Consider the following 21,539-nt stretch of genomic DNA (forward strand, 5'->3'; position numbering starts at 1 on the left):
ACGCGAGAAAATGAACCTGAAAGTTATGCCGCAAAAGAAAGCGCGAGGAAGAAGACGATGAATAGTGGTGTAACTGCTCGCGGGTTCGCGTTTGTAGTATAAATGATTAGAGACGTCGGGTATGCTTCTCCACCGACGTTTAACATTTTCTAGACGTCGGGGATATCACTAATATGACGTCTTTCTGATTTAAATATTATTAATGGCGCGGATATTAGGCGTCAGTTTTCATGACTAAGCGACGTCTATACAATAGTAGACGTTACTAGAACAACAGGCGACGTCTCTATGGCGAAAAAATGATTATTTTTCACCTAACTGTCAGGATGTGAACGTCGGGTATCTGAGGGCACTGACGTCTAGGGGACGGAACATTAATTGCATGCACCAACCTGTCAGCCCAGCTACGTCTCCACCCCAGGTACCGACGTCTATATAGCGGCTATTCACATTCCTACAGAACCAGTAGACGTCTGTGTGATATCAGCCGACATCTAGTCGCTTTCCTACAACCCTTTTAGACGTCTAGGTGCAGTTTGCCCGACGACTGTGTTGTTTGAGACATCAGGTATAACGATAAGCGACGTCTACGGTTCTGATTTATTACCAATATGCCACCGGTCATCATTTTATGTCCGCGCATGCTCGGACCGACGTCTAATTGGTGATGTTAATCAACGTTTTTGCATTAGTGATTGGGTCTATCCGAAAGCAGAAAAGGGAAGAAGTTTCTAATTAGGATTTCATGATAGTGAATTGGGTGTTTAATTAAGATTAAGTAAATTTAAATGTAATAGGAAGAGTTTGATAAAAGCCAATGAATTTTAACATTGTCAAGTCACTTGTTTTAAATCAAGATAACTCATTGAATGTTGGTTAAGGTGAACATTGTGCCGTTAGGAATTTAAACCTAAAAAATGACGAAATGGAACCATTTTTACAAAACTAATTAATGCAAAGAATAAAATATGTATTATGGTACTTTTTTTTACGACAATTTTGACATCGCGCATATGTATAATTTTTTTTATTAGATTTAATTACATTGGCATAATAACAAATAAAATAATGATAGTGATTAAAAAAACAATATGTACGTGGTGTCAAAATATTAAAAAAATCTATATCAGAATATTGTTTTCTTATTTTAAAGGATGTAATACATCTATATGAGAAGTCCACATCTGTGTATAGAAACATACATTCTTTTATGATAACAGATTTAAACAACTCAGAGTAAGAACTGGCAGATGATATACCTGTAGGAAATTAATTAGGAGAATGATATTTTAACAACACTTTTTGACAATTTTTTTTACAACGGGACACGTGTCATCATTTTATTGGTCTATTTGAATTTATGTTTAAAAAATATTTAAAACGGACCAATCACAAGTTACGCGTTGTCAAAAAGTTGTTAAAAAAGTGTTGTTAAAAGAAGTTTTTCCAATTAATTAAGACCACAAAACAGCTCTAAACTAGTGCTGAACTTGTTTATGAGTTGACAACAGAACACTTGTTGCGTATTTCTCCGGCAGAGTCAGTGAGGACCTCAATGTTTCCCATTCTCTTCATTGATTGTGCGAACTCTGTGAAGAACTTGTCTTCATTCACCAACTCTCCAGCTATACCTGCTGATTGATTCAGTGTTAGAAGGGCAGCGTCTGACTGGAACAGACCCTTCTTCTGGAGAAGGTTAGGATAATAATCACTATCGAAATTGGTCGAGCTTCCAGGGTCCATTTCCACCGTTGTGCTTGTGTCACTCAGACTCTGGCATTTCGTCTTCAAGAACGCAGCATAGGTTCCATTCAAAGAAGGGTCTTGATCACCTTTCCCGGTGAAATTATAAAGCCTGTTACTGAACAAATTGCAATGCCCAACTCCAATTGTGTGTGCCCCTATATATGTACACAACTGTGTTAATTAGATTGTTAATTAATTAATGTGCATTATATTAGTAATTAATATCATGAACCTTACCTGATAATACAACCAGATCATGCAAAGTGAGACCTTTGCTAGCAAAACTCTGTCTGAGTTGGGTGAGGTTGAAGAAAGGTGCTGGGATATTTGCCAAGGCTTCGTTACTTGTCGATACCGTGCCATCTCTTCTACCAGTGAGAACTTCCCACATAGGTTTATTAAACTGAAACGTTTCAGGAAAACATGCTGTCAGGAAAACATGACAATAAGAATATGAAAAATGTTTTTTTAACAAATTTTTTCAACATGTATGTATGTAGTAGAATTAGAGTAGACATATGAAGAGTTAGCTTACTTGGACAGAAACAGCATCTCTTGCTGCCAATGCCAGTATGTCAGCACAAGATACAGTTTTGGGACATTTTGCTTCCACTGCACTTTTTATGGCATCTATGACATCAAAGCCAGCCAAAGAAAGATTTGGAATAGCGTCCCTCTCTGCCGTGTTATTCGCAGTAGAGTTCAACAAAACCGACGCATCACAGCCCTGAAATGTCCGTTTGCAGTGAAACCATGTTATGCTATATATATATATATATATATATATATATATATATATATATATATATATATATATATATACACACACACATGATCATTGTTACATAGCTCCAAAACAGTTACCACTTTTGCATGTTGTAATATATGCCACGTTAAAATTTGTGTACCAAAACTGGATAAAAATATCCCTTAAAAGAAAACATGAATACGTAAAACAATGGAATTGATAGTAATATGTTTGTATATACGTACCCTGACAAAACAATCATGAAAATGCATTCTAATCAACTTGGCTGGCAAATTGGGATTAGCAGACACGTGCTGTTGTGTTTGGTTCTTAATGATGTCCTCGGCTTGAGGGCAGGAATCGCGGTAGAAATTTTTCCTCAGGCTACCTCCTTGACAAACCCCAAGAAAAAGTGCAACACATAGCAAAATTCCGATCTTCATATTCAAATGAAACCCTTCTTATAGTAAGTATATAGTGTTTATTAGCTTGAGAAATGGAATGCTTAGCTCGAAGGACCTTGCTCCCTTTTATAGACCTTATAAGTCACCATTCTAAAGCATATATGATGTATATTTTAATTGTGCAAATATAATTCCATGCATCTCTTCAATCATTGGACGCAGTATGCATGCATAGAGCATAGCTATCAGCTATAGTTTCATTCTAATCTGCACCAACCAATGAACAGTGATGACACGGTTTTGAAATTATTATAATATAAACCCAAAGAATAATCAACTGAGTCTTTCAATTCTGTAGTGGTTAGAACATGCCAGCCTTGAATAATTGTGTTCCTTTTTGTCATAATCTTCTTAGGTCAACCCTTTCCAAGTTTCTTGTATAGTTATAACTCTCGGAATTATGCACGTCTCTTAACATATATATCAAACGAGTCATAGTGAGATGCAAATACATCTTAAAAGTTTAGTTTAGGACACAACATATGTGTTTTAATATTTAGATTGAGCCATTATTTTGCCAAAGAAAGAATAGCTGGGGACTGATTCCCATTATATATAACCAGATTATATCAGAAATGTTTACACTTTTGAGTTCAATTATCAAAGTATGAAGTAGCGTGAATTCGTTGGTTCAAGTAGTATCATCCAATCCCTTTAAATAAAGTCTTGTATTGAAACATCGTAGATGTGAAGATGTTTCGTGTTAATATTATCTAACCAATTGTCGATATATGCTAAACAGTTCTATACATAGTTCTTTGTTTCTTGTGTTAGAAGGTAACAACGCAAATTATTTGCATTCGAAGGAAGGTTTAAATAAGGGGGGGGAAAGAAATTTCATTAACCAAAGTCAATGCTTATCTGTGCATGGTTTTCGGGTTTGTCTTGTAGCCACCCTCTGCACATGCTTGCTGGCTTTAAGATGTTTTGTCTTTAGACGCAAAATAATTAGAGTATATTCATTTCACTTCTTTTCAATAAGCACGTATATATCCTCATTCTTGCACGATTTGACTATAAGCAGTAAACTAGTGTAAAAATCACAAAACAAAAAGTTTGACCTTATATATTCACATAAAAGTCAATATTCTGCCAGAGGTTGAGATTATTATAGGTTTTACATAACATTATGTTTGTGATATAAGACATTTTAATATCTTGAATGTTTTTTTTTAATTTTTGGTTCCATAAAAGAATGTGTTTACCTTGGGAAGGTACTTTACACTAAAAATGGGTTGTTAAGGCTGTAATATGGTTTTAATATTTTCTTATCTTCATTTTGAATAATAAAAAAATAAAAAATAAGTTGGGTATACGTCCAGTTGAGATTTTTTTATTTTGTTTAAATGTTTTTGAGAACAAAATGTTTTGTGCATACGTGAAACATTCAAATAAGACGGATAAGTTGTCTTTTACCGTATCAAATTATCACTATTTGACTAAGGTAATTTTAGTATTGGTTTTGATTCTACAATAGGACTTTTGGCTTCAATTATAAATCGAAGCAAAAAGGTAAGTATTTTACCTCGGTTAAAAATAATTAAAGCATTAAACCACAATTTAAAAAATTTATATTTCGTTGTGATGATAATCGAGACAATATATTTTTTTTATTTAATTAATTATTTAATTTAAAGAGTATTTGGTTTCGATTCTTTTTAGAACCAAAGTTAAAGATTTTTCAAATTAAATAATTTTTTAGATAAAAAAGAACTTAGACTTTGATTTTATTCATAATTGAGTCTAAATCTCCTTTCTGCTTTGGTTATTGTAATTTGTTTAAAATATTTTTTTCTAAAAGGATATTCGATTTTGGTTCTTAATGAACGTCAAATATCTAGTTTTGTTTCAGTTATATAGATAACTGAAACCTAATTTTTTTTATAGATATTTTTTTTTTCTGAAAGGGTATTTAGCTTTGGTTATAACTTGAACCAAAGTCGAATGCCCCTTTTTGTTATGGTTTTGACTATAATTGAAACTTAATGTTAGCATTTTTTTTTAAATATATGTTTTTTCATACTACATATTAAACCTGCACAAAATCCAGCACAGAAACCCATAACAGAAACAAAATAAATCGGAATCAAAATAGTTGTAAATGTGGTAAATTGTTACAAAATCTTACAAATTATGATATCGTTATAGCAATTAAATACTATTGTACATTTCTATTAGATATTTTGTACAAGCTTTCTTTAAATAATGAATGAACTTATCAAATTATTGACTAATCTTTTGATGTGAATTCTTGATGTGATATAGGCCTTCTTGACTTCAAGATCCTTCTTAACCAAGTTAACAACATCCTTAGGAAGGGACCACCATTCACCATTCCTATAGAACATCAAACACTCTAGTCTCGCACTCTTTTTATAATTTGAAAAACGCTTAACTAAATTGTGTCCAATATGAGGACCAACATCTGTGAACTCGTTGGTGGCACATATGATGGTCAATGGCCTAAAATTAGTTGTGAAGCTCCAGTAAATGTTCACTCATCGGGTCACTTCCTTGCGCTTCAGATTGAGTGCAACCCTAGACCTTAAGCTATCTACTAGCCTAATATCTCTAAAGACACTTAAATATAAAATGCTCAGGTGCAGTAAGAGAGTTGACCAATTGTTGATTTGCGGTTGAGCTTCAAATGCTATAGAAATCATGCGAGAAGGTAGAGAGCATTAAAATACACTTGTGCTGAACTTAAAAGAGCTTAGAAAAGACTAAAAGATACATCCAAATTTTAGCTTTCATTTTCACTTACCTAATTAACTAGTTTAGATACAGAGGGTTTGGGCTGAGCCTAGACGCGTTGGGCTAAGCCACAACATGCTTTTGGTGAGTCTATCTTCTTTTTTACCACTCTTGGCTTATCCCCCCTCTTCCTCTTTTTAACCATTTCAGTTTTAGTTTCTCTCACACACACTCCTCTTCATGTTGTCACCAACATGGAACAAGAGAAAATTGAGACCCTTATACCCCAAAATCACTTTGGTTTAGAGAGTGTGGAAACTGGACAGAAACCATAACTTCAACTGGATAGAAAACACATTATCTTTACCCTTTTCAAGGTCAAAATGAAGAGCACAAGGCAAAGGTAAATACACTCAACAACATCATACACCAACACATAAAGCACTGATCAATTGCTCAATAACCAAATACATTGCATCTATAAACATCCAATACATTGCATTTATAAACATCCAATACATTGCATAGAATAATAACCAGTTTATGAAATCAGAATGCGGATAAGGTTTTTCTCTTCATCAAATGTTCTTCATCATTAGAAACACAATGCAGAAGGGGAACAATAACCAAATGTTCATCACCATTCAAAACACAAACTTAACTCCACAACACCCGAAAATGGCCTCCCTCGTGCGCGATAGTGGCAACCACCATCACCCACTGCCGACAACCACTGTCATGCAATGCCTACCATCACACAATGGCCATCATCACATAGAGCCACCAACAACCATCACGCACTGCCACCAGCCACCAAGTCTCGATCACTATCGTGCAACACAATGGAGAAAGGGAAAAGGCAATCACGATTCAGGGGGAAGGGACGAGGAAATGACGAACCAGACAAACAGAGGTTGGGATTCACGGCGTCGGCATCGTAGTGGTGGTGGGGTCAAAGGAGCGGCGAGTGGTGGGGGATTAAGAAGAATAGAAGTAGGGGAGATATGTGGAGGCTAAGGGAGAAGGATTTCTGCACATTCGATAATGGGGAAGGAGAAACCCAATTTTTGACATAAATTAAAAAACACTTATCGACGACCATATTGCTGACGATATTACTGACGGATATATTTGTTGATAAGTTACTAAATTCATTACCGATGACTATAGTTCCATTTAAATTTACTGATAAATGTATTTTACAGACGAATTATCAATTGTTGATAATAATCTGCTAATAGAAGATATAAGTAGAATTTATATATAAATAAAATAAAATAAACTTGTAAACTGTAAATTTTGGATTTAGAGTGGAGATTTCTTCAATAAAAAGAAAGTATTCAGAGTTTGACATATTAAAAATTAAAAAATCCAATAAAAAAGGTATATTGAAATTTAAAAGATATTTAAATTAGTAAAATATATGTTAAGCATTCTTTCCATTTCCAACTCTGATTCTAGAAAGTATATATGTAAACCACGCTTATTTAAAAAATATTATAGAAATTTTTAATATACACAAATATTTTTATAAAATACTTAGGTTAGATGTACTTTTTTCACTTTAAGCATAAAATTTTCAATTCTTTTTTATAAAAAAAAAAATTGTTAAGAAAATAAAACATAATTTAGTCTCTAAGAAATTAATTTTCTCTTATAGTTAGAATACTCAAAATAATTTACATCTTTTAGATAATTGATATAATTTTTCTATCACATCAATTACATGTTTAAATTTATGGATCATTCACTTATATTTTATTGTCATTTTTTAAAACCCAAATAATCTTCTTTTTCACTTTCTTTTTGATATCCTATTCTTTTAATACAAAGAAAGCCATTAGAAACAAGGATAAATTAAAAAGTTACGTGAGTCGGTTGAAAATGTAAATTCCAATAAACAATGAAACAAACACTAACAGTAGCAGCAATACCAATAGCTATGTGTCCTCAGAGACGGAAAGTACAAAAAGAAGAAGATGCAAAACAAAATATCCAATGAAATTGATTATTAACTTATAAAAATTGTCCCACAATATTATTTTATTTTTGAAATTTGAATATTGGGTTTTGGGAGGGAGTAATGTGTGTCTGAGATAAGATCTTAAATGAATAAGAGTATGCTATATAACATAACTTTTTTTATGATATGTACGTACAAATGAATCTAATGCAAAAAGATGGTCCCACCATAATGATCCATGGGTCGGCAATCACTCAAATTCTTCCGCTCCTTCTCTCCATTTGCCTCTTTTTCCATTGGATTCTTTATTCATCAAACTGCAACCAGTTCTATTACTTCCTTCTTTTGAGTTTATTTTTTTTTTATACTTAACAAATATATGAATATTATATATTAATATATTATTAATTATCAACGAAATTTTATGATGGTAAAATTTATTAATAAATTAGAATTTTTATCACAAATAAAGAGATATTTGTTGATAAAGAATTTGTCAATGAAATTTATTGATAATTTGTAATATTTATTAAGATCAATAGTTTTCAATAATAAAATTTATAAAATTTGTTGATGAAATGAGAGTTGTAAGATTCGTCTATAAATCCTTCAATAATTTAATTTTTAAAAAGTTATTAGTAATTTTATTAGTAAATTAGTCACTAAATCTATTAGTAATTTAGTTATTTAAAATTCATCGATTAATTGTTAATAAAATGAGTATTTTCTGCCAAATTTAATAATATATTTATTATAAATTAGTTGAAGAAAATAATAAAGAGAAAGAGAGGACCAGGTAACAATAACAAAACAGTAACAAGGAGATGATGATAAATACGATGTTGGTAACAACAAAAAGAATGGAAAAGGAGAAAAAGAAATAAGAAGGATAAGGAAAAGAGAAGGAGGAGTCCAATGGGATGACAATAAAAAAGAAGGAGAAAAGGAGAAAAAGAAAAAAAAAATAATAGAAAAAAAAGAAAAAGAAAACTAAATCATGATATTTATTAACAAATATTTAATGACGGTCAAAATATGTCAATAATTATATATGAATATTTATTAACAAATAAATAACGATAAATTTTAGGTATTAATAACTATACATGAATGAAATTTTAATTGTCAGTAATTATTAAATTTTTTTCCTTCCATCATTAATATATAAAAAAGAAATTATTGTCAATAAATCATTAATAATTTTGATATATTGATAGATTTTGATTATTACTGACATATTTTGTTGGATAATAAGTTCATTTTTTCTTATAATATTAATTAAAATAAGAGTGTCAAAATAAATATTTTCTCGTTTATTTTTGTTTTGTTTTATTATTAGTCTTTACAAAACAAAATAAATTTAATTGTTTAGTTTTTTTCTTTTACATTCTTTGTTGTGTGTCAACTTCATTTTCATTTTTAAAAACGTTTCCACTTCGTTCTCATTTTGTGTAATGTTCAATAATTAAGTTTATTCCATTAAATTTTGTAGGTAATGTGGCAGCAAAATATGCTAACGTGACAAAACCCATTTGAAAGGAGTACAAATGTTTAAATGCATTGTGCAAGGACATTGTTGACATGTGCTTACAAAGAAGGAGCTTTGTCCTAAGTGAAGTTTGTACCTCAAGGAGTTTATAGGTGGTTGCCCTAAGTGAAGTTCTACCCAAGTGAAGTTTGGAGGTTATTCTTTTGTATTGCGAGTTGCGTGGTGGGTCTTGGTTCACGAAGTCTTCTTCCTTTCTTGCGAGTTGGTTGGCGAAGTCTTCTTCTTCTTTCGTTGGGAATTCGTCGAAGAAATGTTGTCTGCTCTTTGGTTTGGGGTTGCTTCACGAAGTCTGCTTTGTGTCCTTGTGTGTTGGCTTAGGAAGTGACAATGTCATTTAATCAATGTCATTCTTCTTGCTAACGAGGAACCTCTTATGATGGTTAATCCATATGATTGATTGAAATACAAATATGTCATTGTAGAAATAAAATTGACAAACAACAATAAAAATAGGGACAAACTAATAATTAAACCTAAAATAAACTAAGTCATCACACAAAATCAAAATCTTGCATTATGATTAGAGACAGATTATCAAACCATCATATCAGCTCACTACATACACACTCACACTTGTGTGGATATCTTTTAAGTCTTTCTAATTAGTCAACTTATGTCTCCAATTAAATAACATATAAAAAATATTAATTTTATATTTAAATTATTTTATTGTGATTAATAAGTATAACGAATTGCTGATAAGTTAAATAAATTTTTAATGCAAATGAATACATCATAATTAGAAGCATTTTCTTGCGTAGTTTGTGACATACACTACACGATACTTTTCCAATAATATGAGTAGAAAAATTTTAAGTTTCCCCCTTCCTATGTTGTTTTGGAAAACAAAATGCGTGAATTAGAGTTTTTAGCTCTTGAACTATTCAGTGCAACTAAAAATATTAATTATTTGAAAGGGTGCACTTAGCTCTAAAGCTCTAAACATGTGTTTTTCACATTAATAATTTGAGAGCTTTTTTATTACTTTTTGTTAGCTTTTTTATTAAAATAAATGAAACATATTTGATGAAATTTTTGTTTGAATAAATTCTGTTAATTTTGCCTATAATAATTTAAATTACTATTTTAAGACTATATAATTTGTTATTTTTGTGTCGGCGACTACTACTTTAATTGGTGGAGGAAAGATAACTAGTGTAGATAAAAATAAAAATAAATATACTCCATTCCATAAAAATATAAAAAAGATGAAAAAGAACAAATTAAATAAAAGAGTTATTTTCTATACTTTTTTAAAAGTTTTTAACCAACTTAAACACATTAAATCTTTCTTAGAACTATATTAAAGGTTCTTTGGTTTTCAATTATTTGAAGTGCTAATTTTCAAAAGGTTATGAAAAATGAATGCTCAAGGTCCATCATAAAAAAATTAAAATGCAATTGCAAGAGTTGAAGGACAAAAAAAATGTTTTATTTATCTCGAAAATAAAAACAAAAAACAAAAAACAAAAAAAAAAACAAAAAAAAACTAGAAATCAACCATTTATTTGCATTGTGCCAACACCGGACTCAAAACAAAATGTCTTAAACCAATTATTTATATACATACACTATGGTTGATTACATTTGAAACAAAAACATATTTTTTATTATTTTTGTTTTAGTTGTGAGGCCGAGCTATCACCGACACCTCTACAATTTATCTTTTAGGTCATTCGGTTTCACCTTCAGGTTTCTTTGTCTTCTTCGAATACCGTTTGGTCAGATATCTGTCAAAGTTTTTTCGACGCTCAAGTCAGTGTACAGTCCACTCAATACATTTTTGGCAATAATAAATATGTACTAAATGTGAATCACTCGTACCTTTGATATGTATTTATACTTTTTACTGTGGTCTACGATTAGTGAAATCTTGATCATGAATCAATCCTAACCCAATGATTTTAATCATGTCTTATTTTAATCTTTGTCATAAATCGATGATTATGACTGGTCGTCCATCGTGAGATGATCGGTAGTGTCTTTTTAAAACGATTCTTCTACAATCCGATCCATCCATTACAATTTTTATTGTAATACTAATTTTTTTCAAGACACGTGAAGAAACTGGTGTCTGTTCTGTTTTACTTTTATTATTTTTCTTTTAATTAACCAAACCATTACTTGAACAGTAGCTAACCAAACTCGAGATGTTTGACTTTGCGTGGTGGTTGTTGTGATAGATTGTAAAATAGTGTCTTTGAAAAGTGAATAATGTGACGAAAAAGACACATAATTTTGAGTAACAAGCAGGTCCGTGTCGTGAAAAGAAGACAGCTTGCATAGGATCCAAATAACTATGACAAAACATGACAAATAGTTTTGGTAACCAAAACAGAAATGAAGGTTTATCGCTCTTCATTTCCTTTAATCACGCCAATCACATAAAAAGGATCCATAGTTATTGGAAATACAAAAGTTGTCTCTCCAACAATAGTGATAAGAATAAAATGATGAATAATAAAAGAAGAATAATCTTTCTCAACAAGAATAACCCTCTCTGACCCCATAAACAAAAGAAGCTTTTTGCAACGCTCTTCTAAAAATTCGAATTCCTCTGTTCAAAGTACGGATGCAGTATTTCTTCCTCCTGAATTTCTTGAAAATTGGAATTTCCTTTGCGCCACTTATGATTTAATTATTATTTTTATTTATTTTAAGATAATGATAGAGATAGTGCATCTATTCATCTATTTTGATAATGTAATGACTGATTAAGTTAAATCTGTTTTCTGTTTTTTCTGTTCGTTTATCCTTTGTACAATGGTTAAATATGCATCTCTATATATTTAAGTGTTACAGCTGAAACTCAGCATCGCCTAGAATAGTTATAAATACATTTATGATCTTATTTTATCATTATTGAGTGAGGATTAAATATGTAGTAGTAAAATATAGGAATAAGTTTGTGTAGTTCAAGAAATATTTTCTTTGTAAATCTTATTTAAAATGTTGTCTAAATTGTATTATAATATTACATAAGCAATTGAACTTTTTGGTGTCTATATTGAATATAATTAATTTTAACTCTTTTTATTTTTTATATTTATTTGTGTTTTTATTCAATGTGTTTTTGAATTAATTTGTGTTTGTTGTTGGATGAATTAATCACTCATCTTATTTTACTAGTTTAAGATTAGTGGGAATTAGTTTCAAGTTATGGTCTAACTAATTCTCCTCTTGCTTTTACATGTTAGGAGATTTAAGGTTGTAGTTAGTTATAAAGTCATTATCTTAATGCAAGTGATTCATTTAAGCAATCACTGAAGAATCATACTAAAATTTGATGATCTTAGACTCTAGGTACCAAGAATGGACTAGAGTTACATTTAAAGAACAAATCTTAGGATAGTGAATGATTTGCGTAAGTACATACGCAATATCAATATAATGGAAGAGATGAGATGAAATCCACTTATAACCTCTACTTCACTCAATCTATATAATATATACTACTATCTATATTTTCCAAATACAAAAAATCAAAAACAAACTACCAATATGCTTTCTAAATCCTTGTGGATACGATAACCCTCATTTGGTTGTACTACAAATGATTTGGTGCACTTGCCAATAGGTCACACACTTGGATAAATCTTTTAAAACTTAATATTGTGTGATGTTGAGGATTTTGAGACTTAAAGCGTAATGAATATAAAAATCACAACCCAAATTTACTCCATCACATATACATTATTTTGTTTCTTATGATAAATGTTCATTTAATCATGTTTCCTTTTGTCACAACATTTCTACCTAAGCTGAACCTTTTTCCTTCAAAGAAACTACTTAAAGTGATTGCTAAAAAGAGGTAATGGCTGCTGAAATAGATGCTCTCAATAAAAAACATACCTGGGCATTAATTTCTCTTCATTTTGACAAGAAAACCATTGGTTGCGGATAGGTTTATAAAGTCAAACACAATGCATATGGCTCGAAAGATAGATACAAGGCTCAACTAATTATAAAGGGACATTCTCTTCGATTGTGAAGCTAACTTCTATAAGACTTTCATTTGCGCTAGTTGATGCTAAACACTGCTTTATTCACCAGCTAGATGTGGACAATGCATTTCTACAAAGTAATTTGAATGAAGAAATTTACATGAAGTCCCCTCTTGGATTATCTCTTCCTCATCCAAAGTTTGTTTGCAAGATTCACAAGTTCATATATGGTCTTAAGCAGGCTAGCAAAAACTAGAATCACAAATTCACTGCAAAACTTCTTATTCTCAAGTACTCATAAAGTGTTGTAGACCACTCTCTTTTTTTTGTCAAAATCTCTTCTTCATCTATTATCGTATTGTTGGTTTATGTTTATGATGTCCTTATTACTGGCAATGATATCTCTGAAATTCAATTGGTTAAAGATCATCTTTACAATCAATTCCATAGAAAAGATTTGGGTCCTTCTAAATATTTTATGGGCCTTCAAGTCATTCGGTCATCAGTTGGTATTGTTATAAACAAAAGGAAATATTGCTTCAACTTCATAACAAAAGCATGTCTTCTTCGCTAAACCGAAATCTCCACCATTTGATCCTTCAATTAAGATGCATGTTGGTGAAGGATTGTTATTGTCTGATCTCTACTCTTATTGTTGCATCATTGGGACATTACTTTATTTGATAGATACACGACCTGATATTTCTCTTACAACAATTTAGCCAATTTGTATTTGTTATAAAAAAACTGAAAAAAGATAATAAAAGACACGAACTAAGATTTTTCGAGGTGTGTAGATCATTATCCTTAAGAACTTATCTACAGTGTATTGTGTAATCCCCACAAGATACAACAAGAGTTCCCTAGAAATTTTTGAGAATCTCAGAACTAGCAAGAAACTCTAAAGAGAGTTAAAGAATAAACCCATAATTTTCTAAGAAGGAAAAAGAAAAAGGAGAAAATAAAAGAATGAGAGGATAAAAGAGTTGTTTTTAGTGTGTTTGTTGGAGAGAATGAGGTGCTCTATTTATAGAGTTAGAAGGAAGTCATGATGCCCTCAAATTCAAGAATAAATTTCGTGAATTAAGGAAGAGCATAATGGTTTACTCAATCCCAAGTCTTGTGGGAAGAGAAGCAACCTTCAATCCTAAGCCTTACAAGAAGAGAAACAACCTTAAATCCCGAGCCTGGAGGGAAGAGAAATTTGGGAACCAGACTTGCGGAGAAACGAGAAATTAAGCCAACGTTCAAAAACCAAGATACTTTTGCAATATTATTTTCAATTTTTATAACAATCCCCCACATATTGCAAAAGATAATAAATAAAGATTGAGAGACGGAAAAAATGAATTTTCTTGGGTTTTATAAGATGTAATGCATCAGAGTTGGTATAACAAGCTATATGAATCAGTTCTAGATCGAGAAACTTAACACATAGTGTAGTTGGTATAGCAAGCTATATGAACCAAAGACACTCGAGTGTGTTAGAGGTTTATCAATCACAATATACCCCCACAGTCCTTGTTGTTATCGTTGTGATACGCTTACTAGGTGATCGAGACCGTACTCGAATAAAATTAATATGCAATTAAAGTGCAGTATATACTAGGAAGTGATTCCTAGGTTGTCTCTCAAGGACTAAATGTGGTTCAGGCAATAGGTCAAACACGTATTAGGGGGGCGAGGAATTTGGACAGATTGTGCGACTAAAATTAACCGTTTAAAACATGAATTCAAACACTATTTAAAAAAGGTTGGTCATTGTTTCGATTGCAATGTTCCAATCCTAGATTAACAATGATTAAATCTTGCTCTCATCCCTAATCCAACACGAACTAAGCAACTAAGCGAATGTTAATCCGGTCTTCAAAAACGTGAGTTAAGCAAACACATTACACATGTCTAATCAATTTTGCACACATAGTCTAATTAACTAAGCGAAAACCAAACACCAATCAGACCATTAAGTGTGTCCTAATTGCAAGTGCAAAAACATATTAAACATGATGCAAGGCAAGGTAGCAAAATAGCAATTCAGAGTGCAGAAATCTCATGGAAACAATTCAATCTTAGTAGCGACTAACCCAAGCAGAATTACACTTCCATTAAAACAAAATTGAAGCATAAATACAAAACCGAAAATATTAAAGCAAACGAAATGCAGAATTGAAACGGAATGTATTGCTGGAAACGAAAAGCAGAACTGAAATGAAATGCAAAGCTGGAAACAAAATTCGATTCAAATGCAAAATTGGAAACGCAAAATTAAGAACACAACAGAAAACAAAATGAAATTGCAATTGAAAACGAAATTGATTCACCATAAGAAAAAGAAAAAGAAAGCAAACCTAAACCCCAAAAAAGAGGGAGCTGAAAACGTCCCAAAACCTAAAGAACGAGAATGGAATAGAGAGAGACGTTTTGGGTCCTTTGGGATATAAAACCTAAGTCCCAAAACTGCCCCTAAAATGGGCTTATACAAACTTGACCAAAAATAGGCCCAAAACTCGAATCTGGTCCAAAATTAAAAGAATTAAAATTACAAATGAAATTAAAAACAAATGTTGATATGGAAAATGGAAAATGACATGGCAATAGTTTTTTTATCCCAAAATATGATTCCAAAATTGTCCTGCAAATAGTAATTGGAATAATTAAGCTAAAATAATTCAAATTAATTAAAATAAGAATTATTAGTTAAATTAAGCCTTAATAGTGAAAATGAGACAATAATAGAGGATTAAACACAATTCACTAATACAATTCGGTGCGGAAAGCCAAGGGAATAGTACAAAATAATGATTCATCACTAGGTCGTGCACATGCTCGGTATTCATGAGTGCCCTAGAGACCATGCCAAGATTTCATACAAGTGGCCACACTTAACACTCATATTGGTGATTTAATCAAGTATATGTTGAAAATCATACATCACCTGTAAGGGATATGAAAATCATTAAAAACTTTGTTTAAATTAAAATTCTTTCACCACATAGAATTTTAATTACAAAGTTTAGCCTCTCAATAATTCAATCTCTAGCACTTTCACATACACCATATGAATGGACATATTTGATTTAAAATCAAATTAGTTCTATCAAAACTAAAAAGTGACTTCTTTTTATCCATATGAACCTTATTCATGGGATCTCCAATTACAAAGGTCGAGTTACCATCACTTGTTTGTTTGCCAATGGCTTAAGTCCCATTCTCTTTGATGTTTCTAAGACCATATTTCTTCCCAAAGGTTTAGTCAGAGGATCTATTAAATTCCTTTCTTATTTCACAATCAATGGAAGTAGTTAAACTCTTTAGCAACTGCTTCATCAAATTGTGTCTCAATTGTATATGTCTATTCTTTTCATTTTAATTCTTGTTTTTAGCTATAGTTATTGTTGATTGTCAATCATAGTGTATTAACATCGATGAGGTTGGTTTCATAGTAAAATTTTCGCTAAGAAGTTTTTCAACCACTTAATCTCACTACCAGTCATCTCAAGGGAAAGAAACTCAGATTCCATTGTTGATCTTACAATAATTGTTTGCCTGACTGGTCCTCATGTAATCGTGCCACCTCCAAGTGTGAATACATAACCACTAGTGGATTTTGTCTCATCTGAATCAAAGATCCAATTAACATCATTGTGCCCTTCTAGTGTAGTAAAAAATACATTATATTCAATGACATAATCCATTGAACCTCTTAAGTATCTCATAAGCCTGGAAAGTGCATCCCAATGTTCTTGATTAGGACATTGAGTGTACGTACTTAGTCTACCTACTGCATAAGCAATATTAAGTCTAGAAAAACTTATCAAGTGCAGTAAGCTCCCAATCATCTGGGCATACTGAGGCTGAGAAATAAATTTTCCTTTATTTTTCATCAATTTAGAGTTAACATCATAAGGGGTACTTATGTGTTTGAAGTCATAATACCTAAACTTCTTAAGAAGTTTCTCAATGTATTGTTCTTTGGGTAGTAATATATTATCTCTCTTCCTTATGATTCTAACACCTAAAATTACATTGACTTTACCCATGTCCTTCATTTCAAAGTTCGATCCTAGAAACAATTTAGTTATAGCGACGATTTCATTGCATGTACCAAAAATTAACATGTCATCCCCATAGAAACATATAATGACATAATCATCATTTTGAGATTTAGAGTACACATATTTATTAGCATCATTAGATGAAAAACCATAGCAATACATTATCAAGTTTTTCATGCCATTGTTTTGGTGCTTATTTCAATCTATGCAAAGATTTTAAAAGTTTGCATACTTTATTCTCTTGACCAAGTAAAACGCACCCTTCAGGTTGAGTCATAAAAATTTCCTTCTCTAAATAACCATTCAAAAAGACAATTTTAACATCCATTTGGTGTATCACTAGCTTATGGATGACTATTAAGGCTAACAATACTTGAATAAAGGAAATCCTAGTCACAGGGGCAAAAGTGTCAAAAAAATTTATGTTGGGTTTGTGAGTAAAACCTTTTGCTAATAATATTGCCTTATACTTCTCTATAGATTCATTAGGGTGATACTTTTTCTTAAAGATCCACTTACAACCAATGAGTTTTGCTCCTTTAGAAAAATCTACTAAGGTTCAAGTATTATTTTTCTGAATTGATTCAATTTTAGTCCTAATGCCTTTATCCAACTATTTTGCATAAGGAACACTGATAACTTCTGTAAAGCTATTAGGATCATTATCAACAAGGTAAGTATAAAAATCATTACCAATGGAAGTTTCCTTCCTCTGTCTTTTACTTCTTCTTAAATCCTCACACAATGCATCACTATTATTATTATCAATAGGTTGAGACGTCTCACTAACCTTTAAGGGAAACACATGTTCAAAAAACTCAGCATCTTTCGTCTCCATTATAGAATTACTCTCAAATATATCACTTTTAAGAACCAAAAACCTATAATAGCACTATATTCAACATAGCCTAAGAACATGCAATCAGAGGTTTTAGAGCCTATTTTCCTTTTCTTAGGATCAAGTAACATTATCTTAGCTAGACACTCCACACTCTTAGATATTTAAGATTAGGTTGATAATGTCTCTATAACTCATAGGGAGTTTTACCAGTTTTCTTGTGAGGTATTCAATTTTGGAAAAAAAACACGCAGTAAGTAAGACTTTTCCCCAAAGGTTATCAGGTCCACTAGAACTAATAAACATGACATTCATCATTTCATTAAGAGTTCTATTTTTTCTCTCTTGCTACTCCATTAGACTCGGGTGAATATGTTGGGGTTACTTCATGGATAATATCTTCTCTAACACAAAAGTCATTAAACAATACATATTCACCACCTTTATCTGATATAATCCTCTTAATTTTCTTATTTAATTGATTTTTCACTTTTGCTTTATAGGTTATAAACAGATCAAAAGCTTCATCTTTATGTTTTATTAAATACACTTTAGTGTATCTTATATAATCATCTATAAAAGTTACAAAATAAATTTTACCGCCTCTAAACATGGTTTGTTTTAAATTAAGGTAGATCAATATGAATTAGCCCTAACAATTCCGTATGACAATCAATAGGATAACATGTTTAATTTTTTACTTTAGATTCTACACATATATTGCATTTACTACTATGTTTATCATGCATATTAATTAGTCCTAATCGTTGTAGTTTCATAACATATGAAGAATTCACATGTCATAATCTAGCATGCCACATATCATATGAATCATCAATATAAGCAGAAGAGAAAGATTCATTAATATTCTAAAATATGTTGAGTACAAAGAGACCTTGATCACAATATCCCTTCTAAAAAAACATTATTTTTTGTCATTACAATTTTTTCAAACTCAAAATGATACTTTAACCCCCATTTTTCCCAATAGTGCTACATAGATTAAATTAATAATGATTGATGACACCTGTAGCACATCACTCAAGGCCAAAGTCTTTCCACATGTGAGCTTCTGAAGAACTCTCCTTTTTCCCAGAATAGGAGTGTCTTGGAATCACTGGGGTAGACGTGTTATTTTCCATCCTTTACACTAGTGTAAAAGGTAAAGACACTTTTGTTTGCATAAATATGCCTGGTAGCACCAAAGTCTACCACCCACTTACTCACATTGGTAATCAGATTTACTTGAGAAACGATCACAACAATAATGTCATCTCTTGCAGCTATATTTACCCTAAGAGGATTATCGTTCCTTGTTTTGCGCTTGCACTGTGGTGCATGATGGCTCATCTTTCCACATACAAAGCAATTTCCTTTCTTCTTAAAGGTGGGGTTAAATCTGTTTGATGGGATTTTTGAAAATTATTTTTCATATTGTGACCAGGTTTGTGTTCGTATCTTTTTAGAGTCAGTTTGTCTTCTATTATATTTGTTTTTGCAAACAAAGCTTTGGCCATTGCAACAACACACTCTTTCCTGTTGGTATCTTTAATAATTATGTGTGTGATAAGCTCCAAAAGTGACATCTGCTTATGTCTGTGTTTCAGTTGTTGCTTGTAATCAGTCCAAGATGGCGGTAATTTCTTGATCAGAAGTTGTGAAATCATTTGGCAAAAGAACGTTCTCTGCTTTGATATCTTCAAGCAACTTGTAGTACTCACTGATTTGAGACTTTATGTCATTGTCCTCAATAATTTCCCAACGATAGCAATTTCTTATAAGGAATCTTTGTCTAACAACATCTTTAGTAATGTATTTGAGAATCAACGAATCCCACATGTCTTTTACCTCTTAATAGGAACAGTCTACATTGAACAAATTTTCAAAGAGTGAACTAAGTAAAGTATGTCAACATACCTTGTTTGCATGAACCCAATCTTCAACTTGTTTTGAATTTAGAGGGAGACTGGAGTCAATTTTTGGAGATAAAAGAACAAAGGTGACTCTATACATGTCTAAAAGGGTTGACACACGTTCTTACCAGTGCCAAAAATTATGACAAGAGAAGACTTCAATTTTTTATATATTTGGAAAAGGTTTCACGAAGATCGTCTTAGTTCCAGAAACAATATTATGATCATCTAGGTCTGAGTTGTTGTTGTTGTCAGTCATAAGTCCATAAGGTTGTTGTAGAAAAGCTGACAAAAGATAATAAAAACCATGAACTAAGATTTTTTTAGGCGTGTATATCTTGGTCCTTAAGGACTTATCCGTGGTGTATTGCAAAAGCCCCACAAGATATAATAAGAACTTCCTAGAAATTTCTGAGGATATCAAAACTAACAAGGAACTATAAAGAGAGTAAAAGAATAAACCCAAGATTTTCTAAGAAGGAAAGGGAAAATGGATAAAATGAGAGAATGAGAGAATGAAAGAGTTGTTTTTGGTGTGTTTCTTGGAGTGAATGAAGTGCTTTATTTATAGAGCTAGAAGGAATCATGGTGCCCCATATTCAAGGAAGAGCACAACAATTTGCTTAATCTCGAGCCTTGCAGAAAGAGAATAACCTTTAGTCCCGAGCATTGCGGGAAGAGAAACAACCTTTAATCTTGAGCCTTGCAAGAAGAGAAATTTGGGAATGAGACTTGTGAAGAAACGAAAAATTGTGCCAACGTTTAGAAACCAAGATACTTTTGCCATATTATATTAAATTTCTATGATAGTTACTACCCCTCATGAACCATATATGCAACAAGCTTTAAGAATTCTACATTGTTTGAAAAATGCCTCTAGTTTGGGTATCTTATATTAATCCAAAATTGATATTAAAATTCAAGCCTATTCATATTCTAATTGGCTACCCGTGCCACTACTTGATGCGGCTTCTGTATCTTGGCTCATATTTGATTTCTTGTAAATCTAAGAAACAAATTACTATATTAAAGTCTTCATCAAAAGCTAAACATCGTGCTTTGTCCTTCCTCACTTGTGGTTTTAATACATTTTTTTATATTTTCATCTCTTCATTCCCATACCTTATACAACATTTTTTGATAACAACTATGCTATTCAAATAGCTAAAAATCTCACTTTCCATAAGAGAAGTAAACAAGTTTAGATTGATTGACATCTTATCCAACATAAGCTTTTGGATGGTCTCATACATCATCTTCGTATTCCTTTAGCATGACTAGCTGATGTCTTCACCAAATCCCTTTGTCTTGCTCTTTTCCATGATGTTATTTCCAAGCTTGGTCTTCATAATCCTTACCCCAACTGGAAAGGGTTGATAAAGATAGTATATCTCTTCTTTTGTTTTGATAATGTATTAATAGATTCTATTAAATTTGTTTTCCATTTTTTGTTTGTTTACCTTTCTATACAATGCTTGAATATGTATATGTATATTTAAGCTGCTTTTTGTAATTAGTAACAAGTATTCGAATGTATGAATGATACTTTATTTTCCTCATTTCTCTCTTTTCCAATATACTCACAAATAAAAATTTATAATTATTTCAAAGATGGAACAGAGATG

The 21,539-nt window shown here is 31.6% G+C and overlaps 1 protein-coding gene across 1 annotated transcript; it reads right to left on the bottom strand.

Moving 5' to 3' along the window:
• Positions 1-1,135: 1,135 nt before the first annotated feature.
• On the bottom strand, positions 1,136-2,978 carry LOC106771536 (peroxidase 3). Its single transcript, XM_014657531.2, has 5 exons — positions 2,740-2,978; positions 2,282-2,473; positions 1,984-2,149; positions 1,459-1,901; positions 1,136-1,273 (listed from the first exon to the last, which is right to left on the bottom strand). Exons 1-4 carry the CDS (start codon positions 2,935-2,937, stop codon positions 1,495-1,497), a joined length of 963 nt encoding a protein of 320 aa, XP_014513017.1. The 5' UTR covers positions 2,938-2,978; the 3' UTR covers positions 1,136-1,273; positions 1,459-1,494.
• Between the last annotated feature and the right edge of the window lie 18,561 nt (positions 2,979-21,539).

The sequence above is a fragment of the Vigna radiata genome, chromosome 8 (genome assembly GCF_000741045.1).
Source record: "Vigna radiata var. radiata cultivar VC1973A chromosome 8, Vradiata_ver6, whole genome shotgun sequence".
Lineage (NCBI taxonomy): Eukaryota > Viridiplantae > Streptophyta > Magnoliopsida > Fabales > Fabaceae > Vigna > Vigna radiata.

Coding starts and splice junctions, on each gene's coding strand:
- LOC106771536 (XM_014657531.2), bottom strand. CDS start 2,937: ATGAAGATCGGAATTTTGCTATGTGTTGCACTTTTTCTTGGGGTTTGT. Junction 2,474..2,739: donor TTCATGATTGTTTTGTCAGG/GTACGTATATAC, acceptor CGGACATTTCAG/GGCTGTGATGCGTCGGTTTT. Junction 1,902..1,983: donor TGATCTGGTTGTATTATCAG/GTAAGGTTCATG, acceptor GTACATATATAG/GGGCACACACAATTGGAGTT.